Genomic DNA, 23,167 nt, shown 5'->3' with positions numbered 1-23,167 from the left:
TGACTTTTCCTCTGGCCCAGCGGCCCCCCCACCAATCCCAGCGGTGTATCCTCCCGTGGAGACAAACTATACAGAAGCCGCACCATCTAGCTGAGAAGGTGAACCGCCCTTACTGAGAGACTAAGGCCCCAACCCTTAACACGTTGCCAGGTTGGAGAAAAGAGGGGGTAGTAAGCCAATTAGAATTCAGAAATTTAGGGGGTGGAAGGTAAACAGGGGAGATGATCTGAACAGAATGAAGGTGCTGACTTGCTGGTCCGGCCCGCACCCTTCCGAGAGCCCGCCCTTCCCGGACATGCAGACTCACACACTCCCTTTGCAAAGAAGCTCTGTGTATTGGGTGCAACAGCTCTGGGGTCTCTATATAAATAATATACAAAACCCAACAGCTCAATGCCTCACATTAACAAAAATACTAAAAACTCATTAAAAATGGAGCCTGAGGGAAGAGCCCCAACCACTACTGGTGCTAGCCCAGGAAGGGGACTGGGAATTAAGAGGAAAGGGTGGGGCCCCATCCAGTGCACAAGCAGTTCCTCCAGGTGGCTCAGTAGCGTCCAAATATGTTGGTACTGGGCTGTGGCTGGGTATCTGTGAAAAACCAGAGATTATCAGGGGTGGCAGGCCGAGCAGGGGTGGCGGCGGTCCGCATTGAGGAGAGCCATTCAGGCACCGAGGGAAGGGATGGAAGGCAACGCTTCCCCTTACAACCGGGGCCTGAAGCAATCACCTCAGCTACTTTGGCCTTCCCCGCCCCGCCGGCCCCCCAGTTATTCTGTGGGGCTCTCCTTGGGAAGAAAGGCGGGCTTACTGGAGAGCTGCTGTTGGAGCTGCCGGACCAAAGCTGCTGTCTGCTGTTGTTGCTGGGTCTGCTGAAGCCCCTGGCGCTGGAACTGAGGTGAAAATGGGAAGGGGAAGACTGAACTCGAACCTTCCCCTTCCTTCCCCGTCCTCATGTCCCCAGCTCTCGGAGGAGGGCCCTGCCTTGCCTCCCGCCTCGCCATGGCTGCACACTGTCCCCAGCCTGGGCCGCTGTCCCAGAGCCCGGGGCTGGAGTCCAGCAGCTACCTGGGGCTGGGACTGGGGCTGGGGCTGGGGAGGAGCTGCCTGCTGCTGCTGCTGCTGCTGCTGCTGCTGCTGCTGCTGCTGCTGCTGCTGCTGTGAAGACAGAAGAGATCCGTCTAAGGAGAGCGAGGGGCTGAACCTCAGTGGTGGAGGGATGGGGATGGGGGAAGAAGCACAGGGTGGGAACTCCGGGTCCGCTGCCCTCCCCGCTCGGAGAGCCGCAGAGAAAATCAAATGTGGAGCACCAAGCAGATGACCCCCAACTCTCTCCCACCAGGACCCCCGGAAAAAAGGGGAGGGAAGGAACTGGCTTCTTAAGCCCCCACTACGTGCCAGCTGCCCTGCCGGAGTACGCCCTTACACTGCCTCGTTCAGTGCTGAAGACCACCTGGAAGAGCCTGTGCCTCTCCTCCCCCTGCTCCTCTCCCGCTCCCAGTCCCCTTCCTCCTCCTCCCCCTCCTCCTCGGGCTCCCAGGTCCCAGACGAAAATCCTAGGGCCCTACCCGCAGGATCTGCTGCTGCTGCTGCTGCCGGATGTGGTACTGTTGCTGCTGCTGCTGCTGCTGCTGCTGCTGCTGTTGCTGCTGCTGCTGCTGCTGCTGCTGCTGCTGCTGCTGCTGCTGCTGCTGTTGCTGCTGCTGCTCAGGCAGGATGGAAGCCGACCGGACGCCAGCCTGTACACCCTGGGCGCCCAGTGGGGTCATAGTGCCTATCATGGGTGTCTGCTGCAGTGTCTGGTGGGAAAACCTACAAAGACAAGGAGGCGCAGAGATCGAGGCACGGGCTGTGGGAGACGGGGGTGCAGATGAGCCCCAGGTCCCTGACCCCAAAGAAACGTCAACAGGCCATTTCATCCACTCCTCCTGTCACCAACCAGAAGAGCCTTTTTGGCTTCTGACAGATTTCTAGGTTGGGGAATGAGGGGCAAAGACAACACCCCGTTTTACTGTCTCCTAACCTTCGTGGTTAGGAATTTTTCAATTCTGTTGCAGCTGGTTTTCTCTTATGAAAATGAAACACAGTCTCAGCACAAGCTAGGCATTCCATAGACACCACTGAGGTGGTTCTGCTTATCACTGTTGTTGGTCCCCAGTAACACGTCAGGGTCTTGAAGACTGTTGTGTTCTATTGTTCCTTACACCTTTCTGACCCCAATCTGTACTTCACTGCAACAGGCTACTGGCTGGGCCCGTCTCAAGTCTTCTGTCACCTTCCGTACGCATCCTCTCCATGAATTCCACGTTAATCTCTCAACACGCCCAAATCATCACATCACTTTCCTGATCAAAAGAGTACTTTCTGGGGACTTCCCTGGTGGTGCAGTGGTTAAGAATCCGCCTGCCAATGCAGGGATCACGGGTTCGATTCCTGGTCCGGGAAGATCCCACAGGCCGCGAAGCAACTAAGCCCGTGCGCCACAACTACCGAGCCTGCGCTCTAGAGCCCGCGAGCCACAACTGCTGAGCCTATGTGCCGCAACTCCTGAAGCCAGCATGCCTAGAGTCCGTGCTCTGCAACAAGAGAAGCCACTGCAATGAGAAGCCCCCGCACCGCAACGAAGAGTAGCCCCCGCTCGCCGCAACTAGAGAAAGCCCGCGCGCAGCAACAAAGACCCAATGCAGCCAAAAATAAATAAAATATAAATAAATTTGTTAAAAAAAGAGAGTGCTTTCTGGGATTGTGTCTCAATCCCTCACCGAACGTTCAAGGCTCTGTCTCAACCTGCACACTCCCGGCCTATCCCTACTCCTTCCCTGGCACATGTCTTACATTCCAGCCAAGCTCTTCTCCTTCCTGTCCTCCCAGCCACCCTACTCACTCGGGTCCCCATGTCTTTGTTCATGCTACGTCCTCTACCTGGGATCCCCCTCCTTCTCCTCCTCCCCGCAAATCCAAATCACAGCTATGCTTCAAAGGCCAACTCAAGTCTGACCTCCTTCACGGAACTTTCTCTGATGACTCAGGCCCACAGTGATATCATCCTGCACTCTTCCTGAATTCCCATTTACTTCACGGCACCCAACTGCACAGCTGATTATATCTTTCATCACTGTGTTCCCTAAGTGTTCTTCTGAGTAAGTCTCCTCTCCCCAGGTATAGTAGAAATTCTCTGTGGTGAGGGACTTTGTATTTTTTTCAAATAGCTTTCCTCACCCCACCTGGTCCTAGCATTAGTGCTGGCCACACAGTGGGCCTAAGGCACGTCTAAGTAAGGGACTTTTCTTCTGGTCCACCCTGCAATGTTCTCAACCCTAAGCTGCAGAGCCTCAAGCCATGACTCCAAAGTCTTAACTAAGGCCTGACTGACGTTCAGCATGGTGGGAGAATGTGTTCGCTGGTCCATTCCAGCACTAAACTGCTCTAATAGTGGCTGGATGACTCCTTACCACACACTGCATCTATGAACCCCCGATCTTTCCTTTTCATAGTCATATATAAATGATTTCCCGTCTTTGGTCCTCGAAGAAATGTTGGGAAGCAGGTGTGAGAACACTGGCCGCCAGGGTCCCTTCCAGCTCCGGCGTTTTGTGGCGACAGGCCAGGTGGCCAGATAAGTGTTCTTGATGCCTCCAAAAGTTCTGACTAGTCCCATCACCTCCAGGCCCAGGTTTTCCCAAATTGAAAGCCTCAGTATGTCTTCACGACCCCCGGCTCCCTTGGGTACCTTTGAGTAGAGGTCAGCCCGTGTCCGTAGGTTGGGGCCTGCTGGTGCACATAGCCACTGGGCCGCTGCTGCAGATGGCGGGTAGGATCTACAAGAGTAGGATTGGTAGAAGAGTGGGTGCTCTGATAAGGCTGGCTGGAGTAGCTGGGGGGCACCATGGTACCTGCGGGGCCTGTGTGTTGCTGCAATCCCACATGAGAAACGTAAGGAGTATAGCCCTGGAGGGAAGGAAGAGAGACGGAGTCAGGGCCAAGACCGTGCAGTGCAGCCTGCCTCAAGCTCCCTGATTCTCACCATCTCGAGCCCTTACCTGGGAGGTCTGCAAACCGTAGGAAGAGCTGGGAGTCATCTGATGGACAGATGACTGTCCCAACATCCCCTGACTCTGCTAGAGGGAAAAAGGAGACAAACTCAAACTCAGGAAGGGCTTTCTGCCACCTCGTTTCTTGTATCTCCTACTCTGTGTGCCCTTGTGAAGATCCCAATCCCTGTGACCCTCAAAAGCCCCTCTCCCTGACGGCCCTCCCTACGGCCCCTCTCACTATCTTTGCCTGGAGCTGTTGGCGAAGGCGCTGTCCCTGGGGCACCGCAGGCTGCTGCTGTCGGTACACAGACGTCTTGTAGGAGGAGGGTTCCAGTCCCATGACGCCAGTCATGGTGGTGGGCAGCACTCCAGGGTAAGGTGGTCGGGTCGGCAGCTTCTGCATCGGTAACCGCACAGGGCGGTACGGGTCCACACGGGGGCCACCTGGAAAGGGGAGCAGGCTGACCTCTTTAGGCTCTTCGTCCCTCTGCGCCCTGCTCAGCGCCCCGGGCATCCACAGCTCCTGGGAGGAGTGGCATCGCCCCTCAGGCAGAAGGCATGTTCGGGTCAGTCCCTCGTGCCTAGTAGCTGGCACTCACCTGCCGGCAGTGGCTGGTTCTGGGTGTAGAGGCCTATGGAGCCCTGCCTGTAGCTAAGGTGGGATATGGAGCCAGGGTTGGTGTGGTGCAGGAGGTCCGGAGGCACTGTCACTCCATAGGGGCCACTCCGGCCTGGGCCCATTCCATAGTCCTGTGTGAACGGCACAGGAGGAAGGGGAGAGGGCTGGGGTCAGGTGGGGTAGGAGGGGGGAACAGGAGCTGGATGTACGTGGTTCCCTGTTCTAATTCTAAAGGTACCCCTTCCCCAGATGCCCCCAGCCCTCCCACAAACCAGTCGCTCGACAGCATCCGGAAGAGAGAGGGGCTGGGGAAGGGGCATGATGGGGCTGTGGCGAGGTGGTAGCGGCGCTCACCTCTGTCTTGGCGGCCGGCTGGCTGCGTTTCTTGCCCTTGGTGGACTTCTTCTTGCGTTCCTCAGTGCTGGGGGGAGCGGCCCCAGGTTTGTCAGTTTTGGGGGGCTCTGGAGCCTTTTTCTCAGGCTCCAGCAGGGCGGGGGCTGGGGGCTCCTCATCCTCCGGCGGCAGCGGCAGTGGCTCCAGGTAGTAGGCGCGGGGCCGGGGCCTCAGGTGCGTGTGGTACAGCAGCAGCCGCTGCTGCTCCTCTCCGCGGGCCACGCGCCGGTCCACCCGGACTGTTCCAAACCAGCCCCAAGACAGTGGTGCTGATGGCTTCAAGCCTTCAAAAAGATCCCAGGGGGAGATCTTTTGTTTGGTGGAAACCTGTAGACCCTGCTCCGGAAAATGAGAAACAGTGAGCTGTTGAGACTTGGAAAACAGAAGACAGAAGACTTGGAAAACTTGAGGACTTGGAGGAGAGGGAAAAGTATCTGTTGGCAATAAAAGAAAAAGAAAGTCATGGGTAGATTCAGGGAAGATGGTGAAAGGAAGACACACGGACACACGGAACACACACACACACACACACACACACACACACACACAGGGGAGAGAGAGTTAAGAGGAGGTGGCGGGGAGCAGAGGGAGACAGAGACAGAGACAGACACTGACAGAGGAAGACAGATACAGAAACAGGAAGGTCGAGAAAGAAAAGGCAGTGAGAGACTGAAAACAGGCAGAGAGAGAGAGACAGAGACAGGGAGAGAGAGAGAAAAACAGGAAGAGAGAGACAGGCAGAGAGAGAGAGAGAGAGAGAGAGAGAGAGAGAGAGAGAGAGAGACAAAGACAGGCAGAAAGACAGACAGAGACACACTGAGCCAGGAAAAGAACGAAGAGTATGGCTATATGAACGGGTCGGACTTTGGCTTTTGAACTCCGCGTTCTCTTTCTCCTCTCCCTCTACTCACACAATGATTATGGTTACTCACAAATACTGTAACTGACAAAGAGAGGGGACAGAGAAAACTGTGCAGAGATGGGTTGACAGGGTCGGGGGGAGAGAGATGCAGGGATAAAAGGGGTGCAGGCCGGGGTGGAGCAGTATGGGAGGCAGGTGGGGCAGAGGAAAGAGGAGGGTAGGGTGCTGAGAAATGGGTGGTACGTATAAAGGTGGGTGGGGGTGATGGGAGGTGCAGAGGGGTGAAGGGAGAGACCAAGGAAAGAGAGGGAGACTCCCAAGATGGGAAGAAGAAATGTGAGGAAAATTAAGTGATTAGCTCAACACCCCAGGGATGGTTCTCGCCCACAGAGCCTGATAAACCTGTTGCAGCTACAGAGGTTAATGCAGGGGAGGCTCTGACCCAAAGGGGAACAAAGGTGGGGAGCGGGGAGCAGGGGATGGGAAGATAATGGAACATGCCTCCTTCTTGAAGATGGAGTCGAAGCCGGCGATCTTGTTGCCTTTGGTGTCGATAAGGGAGCCCTGCGGCTCACACGTGATGACATCTCGGGTCTGCTTGGGCAGTGGCAGCAGCTGGCGAACTTTTTCCAGACTGTCTGACTGGCGCTCCCCCAACTCCTTCTGCAGGCACAGAAAGACAGGACAAGAGTTCAAGGACACAGGAAAAGAGGGACGGGAAGTCTCAGGGGACAGCACAGAAGCTAGCAGGAAGAAGACACTCGGTAAATCCTTACCATATGAATAACAAAGAAAACACGGACGTGAAAGGGAAGGGTAGGGGGCTCTGGGCAGGAGATGCCACTGCCACTGAGGCTGGACCGCAAACGCAAGGTCAGGGAATAGGGGGCTGAGACCCCAGGCCTCTAGGCCTCGCCCTCGCCCCCTCCTCTCACCCGCAGCTTCTTCACCAGGTTCATGTAGGCACGTTTGTTTTCCTCCATGCTGCCCTGGGAGATGCTGGACATGTCCGCAGCTAGGGTCCCATTGATGAGCACGCTCAGCATGTCCAAGACGGTGGTGAAGAGCTCACTGTGGCAGGAAGCCGGAGGCGGGGGCGAAACCAGAGGAGAAAGAGTTTCAGACAGACAGAGACAGCCGGGTTGGACACGAGCAGGGAGCGGGCACCAAAACCGTGTGGGGAACCCCGGACCGCAGAGTCCGCAGTATGAGCCACACCGATTGCGGCGGGTCGTGCACCTGGTGTCAGGGAAGGGGATCCTCTCGGGTACAAAACTGGAGGGAGGGGATGGGGATGCTTTACTTGTTGGACTGCATGTCGACGGTGCCGCTGATGATGATCTCCAGGAGGAGCACAGCCCACTCCGTGGTCTGCTGGGTGCTGCGCTGTACCGTGTCAAACATGCCCCCCACCTGCCAGGGCCACAACAAGTCAGTCAGATGGCTCAGGGGCGGAGTGCAGCATTTAAGGAAAGCTTAGATTAGAACCTGGGCTGGATGTGACTCGGGACACCTGAGGTCAATGTTCCAGTTGTACCTATGATTTGCTACATGATCTCAGGCCAACGACTTAATTCTTGACATCTCTCGGCCTTGGTCTCCTTACTTATAAAATGATGGAGTTGGACCAAAGGATGTCCAGGGTCTCATTCAACATTTCACAATAGACGTCTAGGGCTTCTCGGGCCCAGCCAGAATCTAGGATACTGAGGCAGGTTCCCTGCAAGGATCCAGTCTCCTTAACCACTTTCAGGTCCTGCGTCCTTTAGGAGAGCTGGGCTAATACGTGAAGACCCAGAAGAGCCTGGGCCCTCCATCCTAACCCTCGCCTCCCTGGGCTGGGGCTTCTTTGTCTGCAGTCCTAGCCCCACCCCTCTCCTTCTTCTCCCCAGCTCCCTCTCTCACCAGGTTGAGCCGCAGTTTGAGCGCCTCATGCATTAGCTGCTTTGGCTTGCAATCGTCTAAGTACTGGTCATCTCTCCAATTATTCACAATCTAAGATAAAAACAAGGACAACACACAGCTCAGGGATCTTCTCGTTTCCATGCCAAAGCACCCAGGGTGTTCTTGTCAGAAAACACTGAAGATTCAGTGGCCTCTTGGCTGCATCCTTCTCTGCCCTCCTGCCCGGCTCCAGGGCCCAGAGACCTGTACCTGGTGGACCTGGCTGTAGAGGGAGGTAAGGAGTCCCTCGCGCTGCTCGTCCTGACCCTTCAGACACGTCAGCACCAGGGATAAGAAGGGCTGCTGGCTCAACAGGGACATGCTAGAGATGGGAGGAAAAGAAAAAGAAAAGTACAGGACTGTGGGTTGTAGGTCAGGCGACTTGCAATCTCATTCCTCTGAGCCCCAGACTCTACTCTTTTAAGATCTAGCCTCCTTCAAAAAAAAAAAAAAAAAAAAAAAAACAAACTAGCCTCTTGCTCAACTATCACTCTTATTTATCCTCTGTCCATTTTTCTGATTTTGATCCTCACCTCTTTGCCCCAACTTTTCTTCTTCCCTGGGTATGCCTCCTCTCCTTTCTACCCCTCAATCCCGGCCCCCTCGTAGCCGCTTTACCTCTTTTGCTTTTGTCGATCGCGTTCTTTGCGCGAAGAGGAACCCAGGTGCTGGCCCTTCTCCAATTCTTCCCCAGCAGCCTTTAACACATGCCCCTGGACTGAGGTGGGCAGTTTGGCAATGAGAGGAGCCACCAGCCATACACCAGAGCGCTCTAGGGAGCTGGAGAGATGGCGCGCACAGGGTTACAGAGGAGCCGGGCAAGGTTGGAACAACCCATCCTCTCCTTTCCTGATGGACACGTTTCTACCCAACCTGAGCACGGGCTTGGTCTTGCTGCTGCTGGGCATGTTGCTTGCAGTGTTTCCAGAAGATGACCCTGTCTCTGCAGACTGTTGGAAAACCTCGATTGTGGCCTTGGCGATGTTCTCTAAGAGGGAGTTCATCTCCTGAGGAGGATGAAGGGCACAGGGGTGCTAAATAGGTAGCTGGCGGCAAAGGCAAAGAGATGGTAGGAGAGCTGGGAGATGAGGACACAGGAAGGCATCCATGGAGGTTGATAGGAGGGTAACGGACACAACTCTGCTGGGTGTCGTGTCCTCCAGCACCTCGCAGTATCTCTCCAATGCCCCACTGTCTTCTCCTTTACAAACCTCCTTACAGCTGTGGCCAGAGAAACAGCCTCTATGGCCACCGCCACCAACCTTCCCCACAGCTCAGAGCCCCAACAATCCCAACCCATGTGCCTTATCATCGGCTCCAAACGTCCGCCACCTTCCCATCCTCTCTGATCTCCAGAACCCAAAGGTAGGACCTAGGTTCTTCTATGGCGGCCCGCCTCCCTGACATGTGTCGCTGGAAGTAAGCATGGGAAAGAGAGGGCCTGGGCACCACTCACATTGTTAGGGGTCTGCTTGATCATGAGCTGCAGCTCCAAGGAAGACTGGCGCATGGTCCACTGGTCCAAGTTCTGTGACAGAGACCCCACCCACAAGCTAGTCATCATTGTGTCATCCCAGCCACTCGGCACCCTGATGCCAGCTCCTGATCTCTCACAAACTTGAATCACATATGCCTGGAGGTCTGAAAGGGACCTCTATGTCCCCTCTTTAGGGAAGATCATACCTAAATAGTCCAAAATGACTGAAAAGTCTATCCTATTTTAAAAGCGGTTCTGGAAAGATTTCACATGTTTCCCCAGTTTCCTGTTCCAGAGCCTCACATTCCTTAGCATCAGGAAGTTCTGCTTAATGCTTAACCTAAATCTTTGATGTTGAAGTTGAAGCTCGCCGCTCCTGTTTCCAACCAGCTGCTCAAAGTCCTTTACAGACCCGAAGGCTAGTCTCAGCTAATCTCTCTTTGGCATTATCTCCTCCAGGCTGAAGAGGCCTCATTCCTTTAGCTTTTCCTCAACGGCTTTATTTTTCCACCCTCCAGTCACATGAATGTCTGCAGCAGCGTGGTGAGGCAGGAAGGGCACAGGCAGACCTGGGCTCATAAACTTCCTAGCTGTGTGAGTTCCTGAACCTTGGGCAAGTTACTTAACCTCTTCAAGCCTCAGTTTCCTCACTGGTCAAATAGGGATATCCTTACCTACTTCGCAGGGTTGTAAAGAGTAAATGAGAAAATCTACGTAGAGTGCTGAGCGTGGTACCCCACGTGAAGCAGCCACTCGATAAGTAATAGCTCTTCGGTAGTATTACTACTCACGACAGAGCCATGACCAACATGCCAAACATACAAGGCCAAAAACTAGGCCTCCCAGATGCTATGCCTCCCACTGATAAGCTAGAGTCCTACTCCAGATAGCTGTGCACTCACCCAGCAGTTCACTCTCCAGTCTAGACCATATTGGCTTAACTTCGAAACCCATGCTGGAGCTGTTTCTCTCACCACCTCTCACCCACATCCTCGAGTGAAGCCTTCCTACTTCACTCCCTCTCTCTTTTCCTCTCAAGGTTCCCATCGTTTCACCCCAGGCTCAGGCCCCACTGCTTCCTCCAAGACCCCCATCGCTTTGGCCTACCTGGAGAATACGCTTAATGCGTTGCCGCTGGGGGTTTTCCCCATCCTCATTGTCCAGCAGCCGATGTGGGTAGCAGATGAGCTGCATGAGGCGCTGGGCCTGGGCGCTACTCAACACTGGGTCTTGCAAGTCATTGCTGTCCTCACACAGCGATTTAAGGCAACGTTCTCCTACCCATTCCTGAGGAAGCCGAGAATCGGGGGACTGGGGCAACCAGTAAGCAGGTTAGGAATAAGGGGGATGGACTGGGGGGTTGGTGAGGGACATGATGTATGGCAGGGAGGTGGTGCGATCATGGTAGGAAACAGGACTATATTATATAGCGGCGTTTAGGAGGTGTGGGGGGAAGGTGAGACTGACCTGCTGGCAGATGCTGCGTAGCACGTACTTGGCATAGACATCCAGACTGGCTGTCTCCACAGAGATGTTGCGGCCACCCTGCCTCCGACCGCCACTGCCACCTCCTCCCTCCTCCTCTGGAAGTTCTTCTGTTCCTCCTGTCACAGTGAAGCCTGAACCCTTCAGTTCCGCATCCCCTGTGGTTCACAGGCAGGAGATAGGGAGGGCAGAGTGAGATCCGAATGCTGTGTGGAGACCCACCCCGGACCCACAGAAGCAGCAACTCCTCAGATCCTGCCCTATGGGACAGAAATATACTTCCCTCCCTCGTCTCCTCCCCAAAGGTCAGAGAGACCACCTTCAGGAGAGAGAAAGACTGTCCTTTGTAGTTTAGCTGGCGCTCCACCCTATACACACTTCTGGCACCACTCCCTTCCTACCCCCATACCAAGTACAAACACAGCCTTGAGAACAGCAAACACAGCTCCATCCACAATGCGGTTCTGGGAGGCAGCCAGCAGGTGGCGGTCACAGGAGGAGCGGATTCCTACCGTAGGCTTGTCTGGGGAGACAGCTGAAGTCAGGGGAAGCAAAAGTAGAAACGGTGTGGGTGGGGTGGCCACACTTTCCACGGCTGGCCGGCTCAGATCAAGGTCACTTACTTCCGTCCGACTGGCAAGGATTGAGTTGGGGTGTCTTGAAAAGGTGGAGGAGGATGCGGCAGGTAAGCCGGGCCCCCGGCTCAGAGTCCTGTTCACTGCAAGCTACAGAGAGGAAGACAAAGCAGAGGGGAAAGGATGAAGGCGGACTGCATGTGGATCTGTAGGTGGTGAGGGGCTAAAAGGGAAGCTGAGGCCAGGCGAAAAGAGATAAAACATTGGAGGAGCGGTGGGGTAGCAAACTGTTCTGCAGTATAAGGGGAGTACCTGGAAGGGTCAGGAACCGGAAAGATCGGGGCTGCAAATGCAGGGTTAGAAAGACGCCCCTCCCAGCCTGAGGTACACCACAGGACTGGCCTCTGGTGCCACCAGGAGCCCCACACTGAACAACCAGAGTGCGACCGTCCAGTGTGTATTGAGACTGGCGGGGGGGGTCTAGACATTCTAGGGGTTATGGATTGGTAGTTCACCAGCATTAAGGAGCGAAGGGATGGCTGCACAGCGAATCAGATCCTCCAGGAGCAAACACTGCCGAGCGATGAGGATGGCAACAAAAGTGGCCAGGGAGTCGTGAAAAGACAGGTCACTGACCTGGAGGAAAAAAGCAGACAGACACCAGGACTCAGTGTGGAGAGAGGGCGGCTACTCAGAGCGCTTGGCCTCCACTCTGCAAAACTCTGTCCCTCCGCTCCTGCGATTACTGGGAGCAGACCCCTGCCCCGGGACATGCCCGGTGTCCGGCACTCCCCCACCCCCAGTCTCACATCTACATTGCAGAGGAGGTCGTTGAAACCACAAGTGCCATTGTTAGAGGAGCAGCACAAGGCCTTAAGCACTCCCAGCCACTCTGCACTCAGTGACTTGCAATAGCCGGTCAGCTCTGCACACAGGATTGCGATGTCATTCACCCTGGGGAAAAGTACAAATGCCCTCAGGAAAAACCTTGTTCCCTGCAAAACCTCAGACTCATTAACTTTTCATCTCCACCCCGGCCATAACCAAGGTTGCAGTACCTCCCAGGCATCTCATCCCTCCCAATATCAGGCGGGAGCGTGGTGCCCATTCCTCACTCAGTACGCCCCATACCTATCGGGATCATGGTGCCCCACACAGACGTGCATAAGGGCATTGCAGACAAAGCTGTAGCGGTTAGCAGGGTTCTCACTAAGACTCTTGCCTAGCCCTGTGTAGGTGAAGGTGTGAGCGGCAGGGTTCTCCAGAGTGTCAATCATGAACTCGGGTGCCCAGCGCATGTTGGATTCTGATGGCTCCACGTTGCAGTAGATGGTGTTCTTCACCTTGGAGCAGAAGTCGCTGCAGGGGTGGGGGAAAGGAGAGAGCAGCGTTGAGGAAGGGCTACTGAACTAGAGGGACGGTCAGGAAAGGCGAAAAAAGAAAAAAAAAAGGAGAATGTGAGGGACAAGGGGCCTTAGGGCAAGAAAAGGGGAAATGGGACAAAGCAGACCGACCGGGCAGGAAAGGAACCCAGTGAGAAGAAGGCACAGGGGCCTCTGGAGGCAGGGAGGAGGAATGTGGGCCCCACAGACATGGGCTGGAGGCAAGGCTGATGAGGAAGGAGGCCCACTCTCAGGAACCAAGAACACGCAGAGGACACCATCCCCAAATGACCCTTCAGAGACAGCAGGGTCCTGGGCTGTGCTCTGCTCCTGAGTGGGGCAGTAATGGGAAGGAGATGGGACGAGGTCCCGGTCTCTACCCCTTACCTCCCACCTCTCTTACCTGAAGAGCTCCCCAAATTTGCTCTTTAAATGGCTACAGGAGGTGTACAGATCATAGAGATAAGCAAGGATACAGCGCTCTGCGGAGGAGCCATCAGACCGGTTCATCCCATGCTTGACTACGCCACACAGCCTGTCACGAAGGGGCAAGGTTGGGAGGTGTGCCTGAAGCAATGGCAGGCCGGGGCGCAAAGATTCCCATCCCTTGGCAATACTCTCTTCCCTCCCCACCTGAATGGCACGCACTTCCGCACAGTGAGAGCCCCACATGTTCTTCGCAGGCCACTTCCACCAGCATTCACCAGGGCCCCCACCAGGGCCCTGCATTTTGAAGCCCTGCTTACCCCTCAAAGACCTGCGCCATCTGGTCCTGGTTGAGGATGAGGCAGGCGTGATAGTGCCGCAGGACAGCCACGATGCACAGGCACAGGCTGGTGGTGTAGCTGCCCACCAGATCCGAGGATTTGAGAAGCAACTCAGCCTCAACTACACTCAGTTCATTCAGTAGCTAGAGCAGAGTGAGCGGGGGTTGACAACTGAGAAGAGGCCTTGAGTATTACACATAACCCGCCTTCCTGTGAGAAAACTGGAGCCCCTTCCTGCTGGAGCTGCCTCAGCCTGGAAGGGCCCTGGTGCCATATCCCACTGTCCTTTATTCCAGTAACGACAAGCCACGTCAATGATCTAACCAGTCTCCGGGATACAATCCTATGAACCTCACGATGGGAGGACAGTCTGTGCCCAGTGCTCTAATCCATCTCTCGGGTCTCCTCAGGGAGCACTTGAGTCTCTGTTCCTGCTGGCTTAGCTCATGGGCCACTCCCCCCACACTAGTCTTTCGGTCCCTCCAAATAGCCTGGGACACTGGCTTGAGCCTCTCCTCCTGTCCTTATGACCCTGTACAGCACAAACTCCTTCCTCCACCCTCATCTCCCCAGCTTCCCCACCTGAATGGCAAAGTCGATGAGGCCACTGATGCTGAGTGAATATTCCATGAGGTCGAAGATGAACTGCACATGCTGCACCAGAGGCAAGTGGTACGACATGCCAAGGGCAAAGCTCGTGATCTGCTCCAGAACATTCCGGGAGACCTAACAAGGGCAGTGGGAGTGAGACAGGAATGGAGAGAGGTGGGCAAAACCGAGGAAGCAGGAAAGGATGGTGGAAGGGGATGAGACCAGGAGGCTTAGCCTGCCTGAGGGGGGAAAAAAGACAAGGAGGAAAGGAAAACGGGACAAGGAGGCCGGAATGTGGGAAGGGGGCTGGACTTAGGCCCTCACCTGAGCTGTGACCTGGTGTTGGTCATAATGCGAAAGGTGCTGGAACTTAGCAAAGATATCCTCGGCAGTGGGGAAGGCTTCAGGCCGGTTGCGCCGCCGCTTCTGCCCATCCTCCCCACCTGAGGGGACAGTTGAAAGGGACCAGTCAGGACAGGGAAGATAACTAGGTGACTGGGGATGGGGGGGGTATGGAGAGAAGGCTATTGGGGGGGGCAAGGGGAAGGAAGGGAGGGAGGGAGAGAGGGAAGGAAGGAAGAGGGAAGATGGGAAGGGAGGGTCAAGGAAGGGGCGGGGAGGGATGAAGGGAAGGGGACAGTGAAGCAAAGGTTTGGAGGACCACAGACTATGTGGACCTTTGAGGAATACGTACAGGGAGGTGCTAGGTTGAGGGAGGGAAGGGAGAGGGAGGGCGGGCAGTATGGGGCTTACTGTGAGGTACCTAAGAATGTCAGGTCTCCAGGATTCAGAGGCACAATAGGAGCAAGCTGGTCTGCAGAGGGGGGGAATGAGGGGGGAAGTTTCAAAAGGACTAGAGCTCTCAGGAGACTCCAAGAGACAGGACATTGGGACATGACTGGGAATTCCCTACACTGGGGGAGGGAAGACTGACTAGGGCGCTTTTTGGGGGAGATCCATTTAAGGTGCCTCAAACCCACCAGTTTCCGCTGTCCCTTTGCGGTTCAGAACCTTCAGGATATCCTTGGTAATTTTCTTGATGGCATGGCGGGCATCATCTCGCTGCTTTCCCACCCCAAACAGTACGACCAACCGCTGGTTGCACTCATGGCTGCATGACTCCTCCTGCATCCCAGCGGCACCATCAGACTCCAGCACGGATCGCTCTCCCTCCTCTTAAAAGCATGCTCCACGCCCCTCAGCATCCCAGTGCTCAAGCCCTTCCCAGCATACCACACCCTTAAGAACAGCTCCAACCCCTCAGCACAGTCCTTGGACAGAAACCTGGGCTCAGAACAGATGGTCGCAAGGTGTTGGGGAACGGTACCTGGGGGATGGGAAAGTGCGTGGCATACTGCACATGCCGCGGCTGGTCATAAAGAACCCCAAGGGTCCCTTCTAGCTTCTCCTTGGGTGGGGGCTTCACCTCCTTCTCAACATCTGGTTTCTCAGGGGATGGACTGCCCTTCCCCTCACAGGGCATAGTGGGGGAGAACAACTAAGAGAGAGGTGAAAGGGCAGAACATTTAGAGGAAGACAAAGGGATGAGGGGGCACAAAGAAACTCCCCAAAGTGGCATAACGGGAGGACCTCAGGAGCTGGATTCTCCCACACCAGGATCTAACTTACTGAGAAATCAGGCTTCTCCATGTCCTCAAAGAGCACACTGGAGCTAGGGTCGATGTCCATAGACTCCGAGAGGCCTGGATCCTGACGGCAGAGAACAGAAGCGAAGCTGCTTTAGCCCCGAGGAGCTGCTCCCCACCATCTAGAAAAGTTGACCAGGGAGTCGAAGAGAGGAGACCATATTGGGAAAAGCACCAGTTCCAGATGCAAGCCTTGACTGGTCCCTTAACCACCACAGGCCTTGGTTTCCTTCAGCTTTAAAATGAGAGTAAGAATACCTCACAAGGGGGAATTCCCGGCGGTCCAGTGGTTAGGACTCAGCACTTTCACTGCCATGGACCCTGGTTGGATACCTGGTGGGGGAACTAAGATCCCGCAAGCCGCCCGACACAGCCAAAAAAAAAAAATACCTCACAGGGCTGCTGTGAGGATCCAATGAAAAAAACTGATATGAGAGTGCTTGCTAAACTGCAAAGCACTAAGCAAATCTTACCCTTGTCACTAGGTAAAGGATTCTCAGAGGATTCCAGGAGCCAGGAAGATGGGACTGTCAGAAGAAATGATCTAGGGCGAGGAAAAGCCCCCTCACCTCCAGCTTGCTGCTGCTGCTGCCCTCAGCCTCTTTGCGCTCAGGGTCATCGGCAGGGTCATCGAAGGGAGAGGGAGGCCGGGGACCAGGGGCTCCGAAGGCAAGGTCCCCTCGGGAGATGAGGGTGCAAGTGTACATGTTGTGGGAGAAAACATCATGTCGAATCAGTTCACAGAAAAGCAGTACCAAGTTAAAGAACTCCACTCGCTCACTCTCACTTCGGGGATCCGCTGGAGAGAGGGGATGAGAAAAGATGAGTTAGGGGAGCACAAAAGAGATGGGCAGAAAGAGAGAGAGACACACCTAAGGCATGGTGCTCCTAGGGTTCCTGAAGTAGGCAAGAATAGCAATGACTCAAAAAAAAAAAACCCAAAAAACCAAAAGCCAAACCAAAAACAACAGCAACAATAAAACCAAAACTGTTGAAGGATAAAGTGTGGCTGGTTACCCAAACTCCTGCCCCACACACCATCTCATAAAGGAATACAGCATCTCTGCTATTTATACGTGAAAATGCTTCGATCGTATGCTCCTTTTATTCTTCTCTTTACTTCCCTACTCTGTTAAACTGTAAGATGAGCAAAGGCTAGAATATTATGTCCAAAAGTCATTCTGCATAGAGCTCAAGACAGAAATATATCCAGAAGGCCCTTCATATGCTTTCTGATGACAGGGGTGGGTGAGTCTAGGCAGAGGTAACCAGAGGGTGGCAGGGGTCCATACTCAGCATGGGAGCCTGTGTATCCAGAAACTGCAGGAGGACATCCTGGAAAATGGGAGCACTAGGAGCAGAAAGGGAGCCAGAGGCTATGGAACCCTTCTCATCTGCGGCTTCCGATTCTCCACAACGCTGTAAGATGAGAGAACAAACTGTAGGATTGGGTTTTACCTGTTTCTTCACTCGTCCATGTGCAATCCTTGAACTACTGCCTATTTTGGATCCATCCCAAGCTTTTCACTTCTACCCTCCCCCCCTTGACTCCCATTTTCTTTACCGTTTCTCAGCTGCAGCCTTGGTCACTTCTCTAACTCTGACATCGATCTACTCCTTTCTACTTTTGCCTTATGTCCTCAGTTTTCCCTGTACATTCTCTACCCCTTCTTCACTCTCACAACTTCAACTTTGGTCCCACTACCAGCTCAATGTGGCTCCAACCCCAGCTGCCACTGCCCCATGGGCCCCCTAACCTCAGCCTCAATCTCTGCCTGTCTCTTCTCCAGCAGCTTGGCTACCACCATCGCACGATGACGACCAGAGCGCTTGCAGCTGACAGCCCATTCACACAGTAATGATACCACAGCATCATCATCTGAGGAGATCTGGAGACCAAAGGAAGACCAGAGGGGTGAGTAAGGTAGAGCTGGGGACAAAGAACCAAGTTCCAGTCTCCCAGCGACTAGGCCCCATCTTAAAACATCCTAGGCCCAGTAAGACCGGCTGTCTCTTCAGACATCCTCTGGTTTCAATGCCTTGCCAAGCCTTCCCCTCATATATAATGTTGCTCTTGCTGTTTTTCACTTCTTCTCTTCCCCTTCTTGCTTATTACCTCGTGCCCATCCTTGCTAGGCCCCAATCCAAAGATTCGATTACAGAGGGAATCAAGAGAGTTGCTGAAGTCAGAGCGCTCAAAACTATGGCTGTCCAGCACTTCCAAAGTATGGAGCACCCGTCCAATGGTGAAGCCTGAGGAGGAAAAGTGGTAAAGGGGACTTTAACTAGAGGCCCGATGTACTCCAACTTTCAGATCTATATGTCCTTACCGTCCCCATCCTTTCCTCAGACATCCTTCTTACTGTCTGTCCTCTGGCACCCACCTGCAGTAGCTTCTTGGCACTTATCAAAAGACCAGCGAACCTCAACGGCCTGTCCTCGCTCCTTGATCTGCTGCTCAATCTCCCGCAACTTTGCACGGACCTGCAAAGAGCAAGGCTTTAAGGATGTAGCAAGGCATACAAAAAAGGCCAGGGCTCCAGGCTAAAAGAATAGTAGCAGACTCCGAGTCACTATTTCTGAAAGAGTAACTTAAGCCTCTCACATCCCAGTTGCCTGGGAGTACCAGGCTATTGGTCAGACTTACCTGCTGAGTGAAGGCACTGTTGCCCTCTGGCATGGGCAGGTTGGAGGGGGCAATAGGCAAGTGGTCAAGTGGTGAGCCAGTCTTGATTCGGCTATCAGTCAGCGAGTAGTGCCAAACCAGGGCACTAGGACAACACAGGAGGATGGTCTGCCAGACAGGAACAGCTAAGTCAAACTGAGTTATCACGGCTCCCTGTCTAGCAGCCCATTATAAGACCCAACCCTTCAGTTTCTGATCCAAAGTTATTCTGAGCCCCTGAGGTGGCATCACTCCATCTCTGAGCCCCTCCCCTCATCCACTCTCCTAAAAGACTTTGGGCCTCCTATTTAGACCTGGAAGGGAACTAACTGAAAAGGAACTAACACCCCAGAAATGAGAAGCCAACAATTTCCAAGCAAGTACTCAGTGCCTACTCTCGCCTCCAATTTAGAACCAGTCCCATTTTCCAGGACAGGCACCTGAGTCTTCTCAAGATGCCTTTTAATACTTCCATGGGCCCACCTAGTACCTACCTGAAGGATACAGCTGAGGCCAAAAACTAGGGGCCGGTGCTGAGGGCACATAAGCAGGTCACTAAAGGGTGTAGAGGGTGTGCTGCTAGTTGGGGGCTGAGGAGCTGGGGTCGTGGGCAGTGTGCTTGTTGACTGAGCAGACATCACATGAGATGAGTGACTGCTCACGCCATCCAGCTGCAGGGCCAGTCTCCGCGTACAGAAGTAGGCAAGGCGGCGGGAGAGGTATGCAGACTGAACGAATTCCCCGGAGTACTGTGAAGACACGACGATCAAAACCCCCCAGTTGGGGACTTCCCTGGTGGCGCAGTGGATAAGACTCTGCACTCCCAATGCAGGGGGCCTGGGTTCGATCCCTGGTCAGGGAACTAGATCCCACATGCATGCCGCAACTAAGAGTTTGCATGCCACAACTAAGGAGCTCGCCTGCCACAACTGAGGAACCCTGGAGCCGCAACTAAGACCCGGCGCGACCAAATAAATAAATAAATATTAGGAAAACAAACAAACAAACAAAAAACAGTTCTCTCCAAGGGACATTTCTTTCACGTCTTATATCTCCTCACATCCTCCCTAGACCCCCCAAATCCTAGGCCTTACTCGAAGCAGCAGGGGCAGCAGCAGTTTAAGCAGTTCATCCTCTCCAGGGCGGATTTTCTCAAAACACTCAAGTACCCAGGTCAGGAACTCATGTCTGTCCAGCATTCCGTCCTATGGGTACAAGGGATGGGAAGAGGATTAGTTTTGCCGAGGGACTATTAGAGATGAGGCAGAGAAAACAAATGAAATAATGAAGAGAACCACGAGTGGGGCAAGGTGGCAGGTGGATTCTGTTCTATGCTGGCAGAGTGTGAGGTCAGGCTCAATCCCACATCCCACACGACATGCCTTCTTCCTACCTGAAACATGAACATGGCTAGCTTCTCATTGTAGTCCCACTGCCGGATTGCCACCTCTACATCATGGGGCAAGGGCCCTATAGTAGAGCCACAGCCCCCACTTCCGGAAGGCCCTGGCCGGTAGTATTCAGCCATCTTTTGCAGCTGCTCCCATAAGTACTTGGTGATGATCTGAGTCCATTCTAGGGGAAAGATGGGAAAAGGGCTATTTTATACGGTCCCTTTGCTTAGAACACCTTCTGTCCCCCACCCCCAGTCACCATACTTCTAAATCCTATTCATCCCCTTAGGCTCAAGTCAAGTGCCACCTTCAACAACAAGGTCCTACTGTATAGCACAGGAAGCTATATTCAATATCCCATAATAAACAATAATGGAAAAGAATATGCAAGAGAGTGTATATATATATGTATATATATATGTAAAACTGAATCACTTCGTTGTACACCAGAAAGTAACATGACATTGTAAATCAACTATACTTCAAAAAAATTAATTAAAACAAAACAAAGAAACTAAGAAACAAATGCCACCTTCCTAAAGCCTTCCCAGGTGTCCCCAAAAGAAAGTAATCTTTTTGTTCACTGAATTCTCAAAGAACCTTCTGCCTCCACTTTTGACACTATGCTTCTATATTCAATTATGGGATTCATACATATGCCTTAGCATCCCTACTAGACTATAAGCATCCTAAGGGCAGGGATTAGGTAGTGGTCATTTTTATAGCCCAGTACATGCACACAGCAGATACTCAAGATACTTGATGCTTACTAATTGAGTGAATGCAAGATACCAGCAGAAGCAAGGAATACAGATGAGGAAGGAGAATAATTGCAAGGGTCTCTCTACCGCTCCTTGAAGTGATCAGTGGTGGGACCTCTGGTATCAGGAGTTACTCACCCATGAAAGGGTCAATGACGTGTCTCTTCTTAACCTTGGTCTCTGTGATTGCTGCATAGTAGGCACAGGTCATCTTAATGAGCCAGGCAGCCCGCATCACAGGCACTGTGTACTTGGCCAAGTACCCAAACACTTCTTCCTTCTTACTGAAAATGGGGACCTGGATGGACATCGCAAATAGTGAGACCTCTCTCATCCCCATGAGCTGGCACCCGTGTAGCTTCATCTGGGAATCGGAGGGTACTTGGTACCCGCGCTCCCCTCCTTGGCCTGAAGAACAGGAACCAGTACCTCACCTTTTTGGCTAGTTGTGTGAGTGGCTTGGTGCCAGCCAGATCGGTGAACCAGGTGTTAATGGCACTCTGGGATCGTGCAGTCACCAGCCAGAAGTTGTCCTTCTGGTTCACTTGGGGCTTCCTTCTACCGGTGTCAGGGAGGGTGTTACAACGTAACTTCTCTGCAATAATGCTGCTGAAGTTGGAACTGATCTGAGGGAAGAAAACTACACCTCAGGGTGGGAAGAAGGGGCAAAGAAGTGGTCGTGCCTTTGATGGGCAAATGCCAATGTGGTAGCATTAGGTTATGAAGGAAAACTCGGCCATTTAGGTCATCCCTCTAAGTCTTCCCAACCCAGGGCCTTCGCTCCTTCTCAGATTCTTCCAGCCTTTTCCTTCAGCCTGGCAGGGTTGTCTCACCTTGGCAGGATTGAAGTTGACGTTCTTGGCACTGCCATGTTCATCCCCAGAGACAGCTGGCTGGTTATTGAAACCTTGTTTTACATTCAAGGCCGTTAGTTCATCCTGAGGCAGGAAAACAACATTTTAGCTTTTTTTTATCCCTTGGGGGTGGGAGTGGGGGTGGGGGTGGTGGGAGAGGAGGGTAGAAGAGAGGGGAACAAGGGGGGGAAAAGGTAGGAGGAGGATTCAGAGAACAGATTGTGATTTAAAGCTAGGCCCTTATATTCATTTGGACCCCACCCTCACTAAGATTCCCAATTCCCCAGAGCTCGCTCAACAGCACTCTGCCCCTGCGAGCTTGCAAGCAGCCGTAGCTCACCCAGCCGCCTCAGACAACTTTCTGAGGTGTGTGTGTGTGGAGAGGGGGGCGCCTCCAGCGTGGCCCCGACATCACTCCCGGTTCGCGCCCAGGAACCAACCCCCACCCCCACTAGGTCCTACTCTCCTACACCAGCCCACTTTACTCTTCCCCCTTTCGGGACTTGCGCTCCCACCGAACCGCCCCGCCCCCCCCCCTTCCCCGAGCCATCAGTTCTTCCTCCTATGGCGATCGCTGGCCCCTGGCCCCGTGGGAGCCCGGATTTCTGAACGCACCTCCTTCTGTTTGGGATCTTGAGGGTATACATCGGGAGGCCCCAGCCGCGGCCGCTTCAGGGGCCGGTGTTCGTAGCTCAAGATCCCGAAGGCCGCCATCTTGCCCAGCCCGTAGCGCCAGAGGCGCCAGCCGGGCCCGGCCGCGGGGGAGGGGGAGAGGGAGCCGAAAAGGGGGGCGGCGGTGGCGAGGACGGCAGCCGAGAGACAAGGGGGCACATTAGAAACTCTCGATCATTGCCGGAAACTACCGAGGGAAACCGAGGGACGCCGGGAACCATCGGACAATACCGACAGCAGCGGGGGCGGGGGCGGGGCCCAGCCCGGCGTGGGGCGGAGCTCCGCTCGTGGGGAGCTTTTCCACCCCGGCCGCCGGAGAATCGATTTCACTCAGTCAAGATCCCTGCAACGTCCGCCAGCCAGGCGCTGGGGATACGAACCTGCGAGGCGGGAGGCGGACGCGGCGCTGAGCTCCGACTGGAACTGGATTCCCAGCGCCTCGCTCAGTTCTCGGCCTAGAATAAGTGCTCTATCGTCTGTGCGTTGGTTAGAAACTGCCTTTTGCAAACCGCTTCTTTGTTTCTTAGTTCCTGCATCTGAAAAATGGGTGTACTAACACCTTCAAGGGACTGTTGCGAAGATTAGAAACTATGTATGCATAAGAAAGCACCTATTAAACCCTTAAAGGTCGGCTCTAATCTTTATTAGAAACTATGTATGCATAAGAAAGCACCAATTAAACCCTGAAAGGTCGGCTCAAGGTCTTTATGGTCTAGCACTGAGGTTCTTAACCTCTTCTGCTTCACAGTCCCTTTAAAATGCTGATGGAAGCTATGGCCCTTCTTCCCAGAAAAATGCACGTAAAGATATACAAAATGTTAGATACTTTGCCGAGAAATTCTTAGACCCCCTCTTGAAGTTCACTCACATATCTCCTAAGGGTCCATGAACTCCAGGTTAAGAACCCTTGCTGTATCGAAAGAGGCACCTACTGAGTGTCAGATGCTTTTCAGACGTTGTCTCCTCTAATCCGCAAAGAACTCCTATGAGTTAGGGATTATTATTGTCTCCATTTTGTGGATGAGGAAGCTGATTTTCAAAGAGTG

The 23,167-nt window shown here is 53.7% G+C and overlaps 1 protein-coding gene across 1 annotated transcript; it reads right to left on the bottom strand.

Moving 5' to 3' along the window:
* Positions 1-547: 547 nt before the first annotated feature.
* Positions 548-22,175, bottom strand: MED12 (mediator complex subunit 12). Its single transcript, XM_065900179.1, has 45 exons — positions 22,065-22,175; positions 21,429-21,533; positions 21,030-21,221; positions 20,734-20,893; positions 19,834-20,015; positions 19,535-19,645; positions 18,935-19,189; positions 18,423-18,569; positions 18,160-18,259; positions 17,892-18,028; positions 17,533-17,664; positions 17,068-17,194; positions 16,345-16,574; positions 15,759-15,839; positions 15,457-15,627; positions 15,110-15,254; positions 14,893-14,943; positions 14,454-14,572; positions 14,121-14,264; positions 13,518-13,681; positions 13,175-13,306; positions 12,521-12,748; positions 12,199-12,343; positions 11,905-12,025; positions 11,438-11,539; positions 11,224-11,337; positions 10,797-10,972; positions 10,437-10,616; positions 9,309-9,380; positions 8,726-8,859; positions 8,471-8,632; positions 8,063-8,174; positions 7,814-7,903; positions 7,212-7,321; positions 6,844-6,979; positions 6,410-6,571; positions 5,008-5,382; positions 4,634-4,784; positions 4,282-4,478; positions 4,041-4,118; positions 3,731-3,948; positions 1,569-1,812; positions 1,069-1,158; positions 812-893; positions 548-591 (listed from the first exon to the last, which is right to left on the bottom strand). The coding sequence occupies exons 1-45, from the start codon at positions 22,161-22,163 to the stop codon at positions 548-550; spliced, it is 6,507 nt and encodes a 2,168-aa protein (XP_065756251.1). The 5' UTR covers positions 22,164-22,175.
* Between the last annotated feature and the right edge of the window lie 992 nt (positions 22,176-23,167).

Source organism: Phocoena phocoena, chromosome X (genome assembly GCF_963924675.1).
Source record: "Phocoena phocoena chromosome X, mPhoPho1.1, whole genome shotgun sequence".
NCBI classification, from domain to species: Eukaryota; Metazoa; Chordata; class Mammalia; order Artiodactyla; family Phocoenidae; genus Phocoena; species Phocoena phocoena.
The sequence above is the reverse complement of the archived record's forward strand: the minus strand, read 5'-3'. Positions and strand labels throughout refer to the sequence as shown.

Bases quoted from the DNA above. Each gene is read 5' to 3' on its own strand.
- MED12 (XM_065900179.1), bottom strand. From the start codon at position 22,163: ATGGCGGCCTTCGGGATCTTGAGCTACGAACACCGGCCCCTGAAGCGG. The intron at 12,344-12,520 runs GTATGGGGCGTA...ACTTTTCCCCAG, and splicing joins GGGCACCATGATCCCGATAG to GGTGAATGACATCGCAATCC. The intron at 8,175-8,470 runs GTAAAGCGGCTA...TCCCATCTCTAG, and splicing joins GATCGACAAAAGCAAAAGAG to CATGTCCCTGTTGAGCCAGC.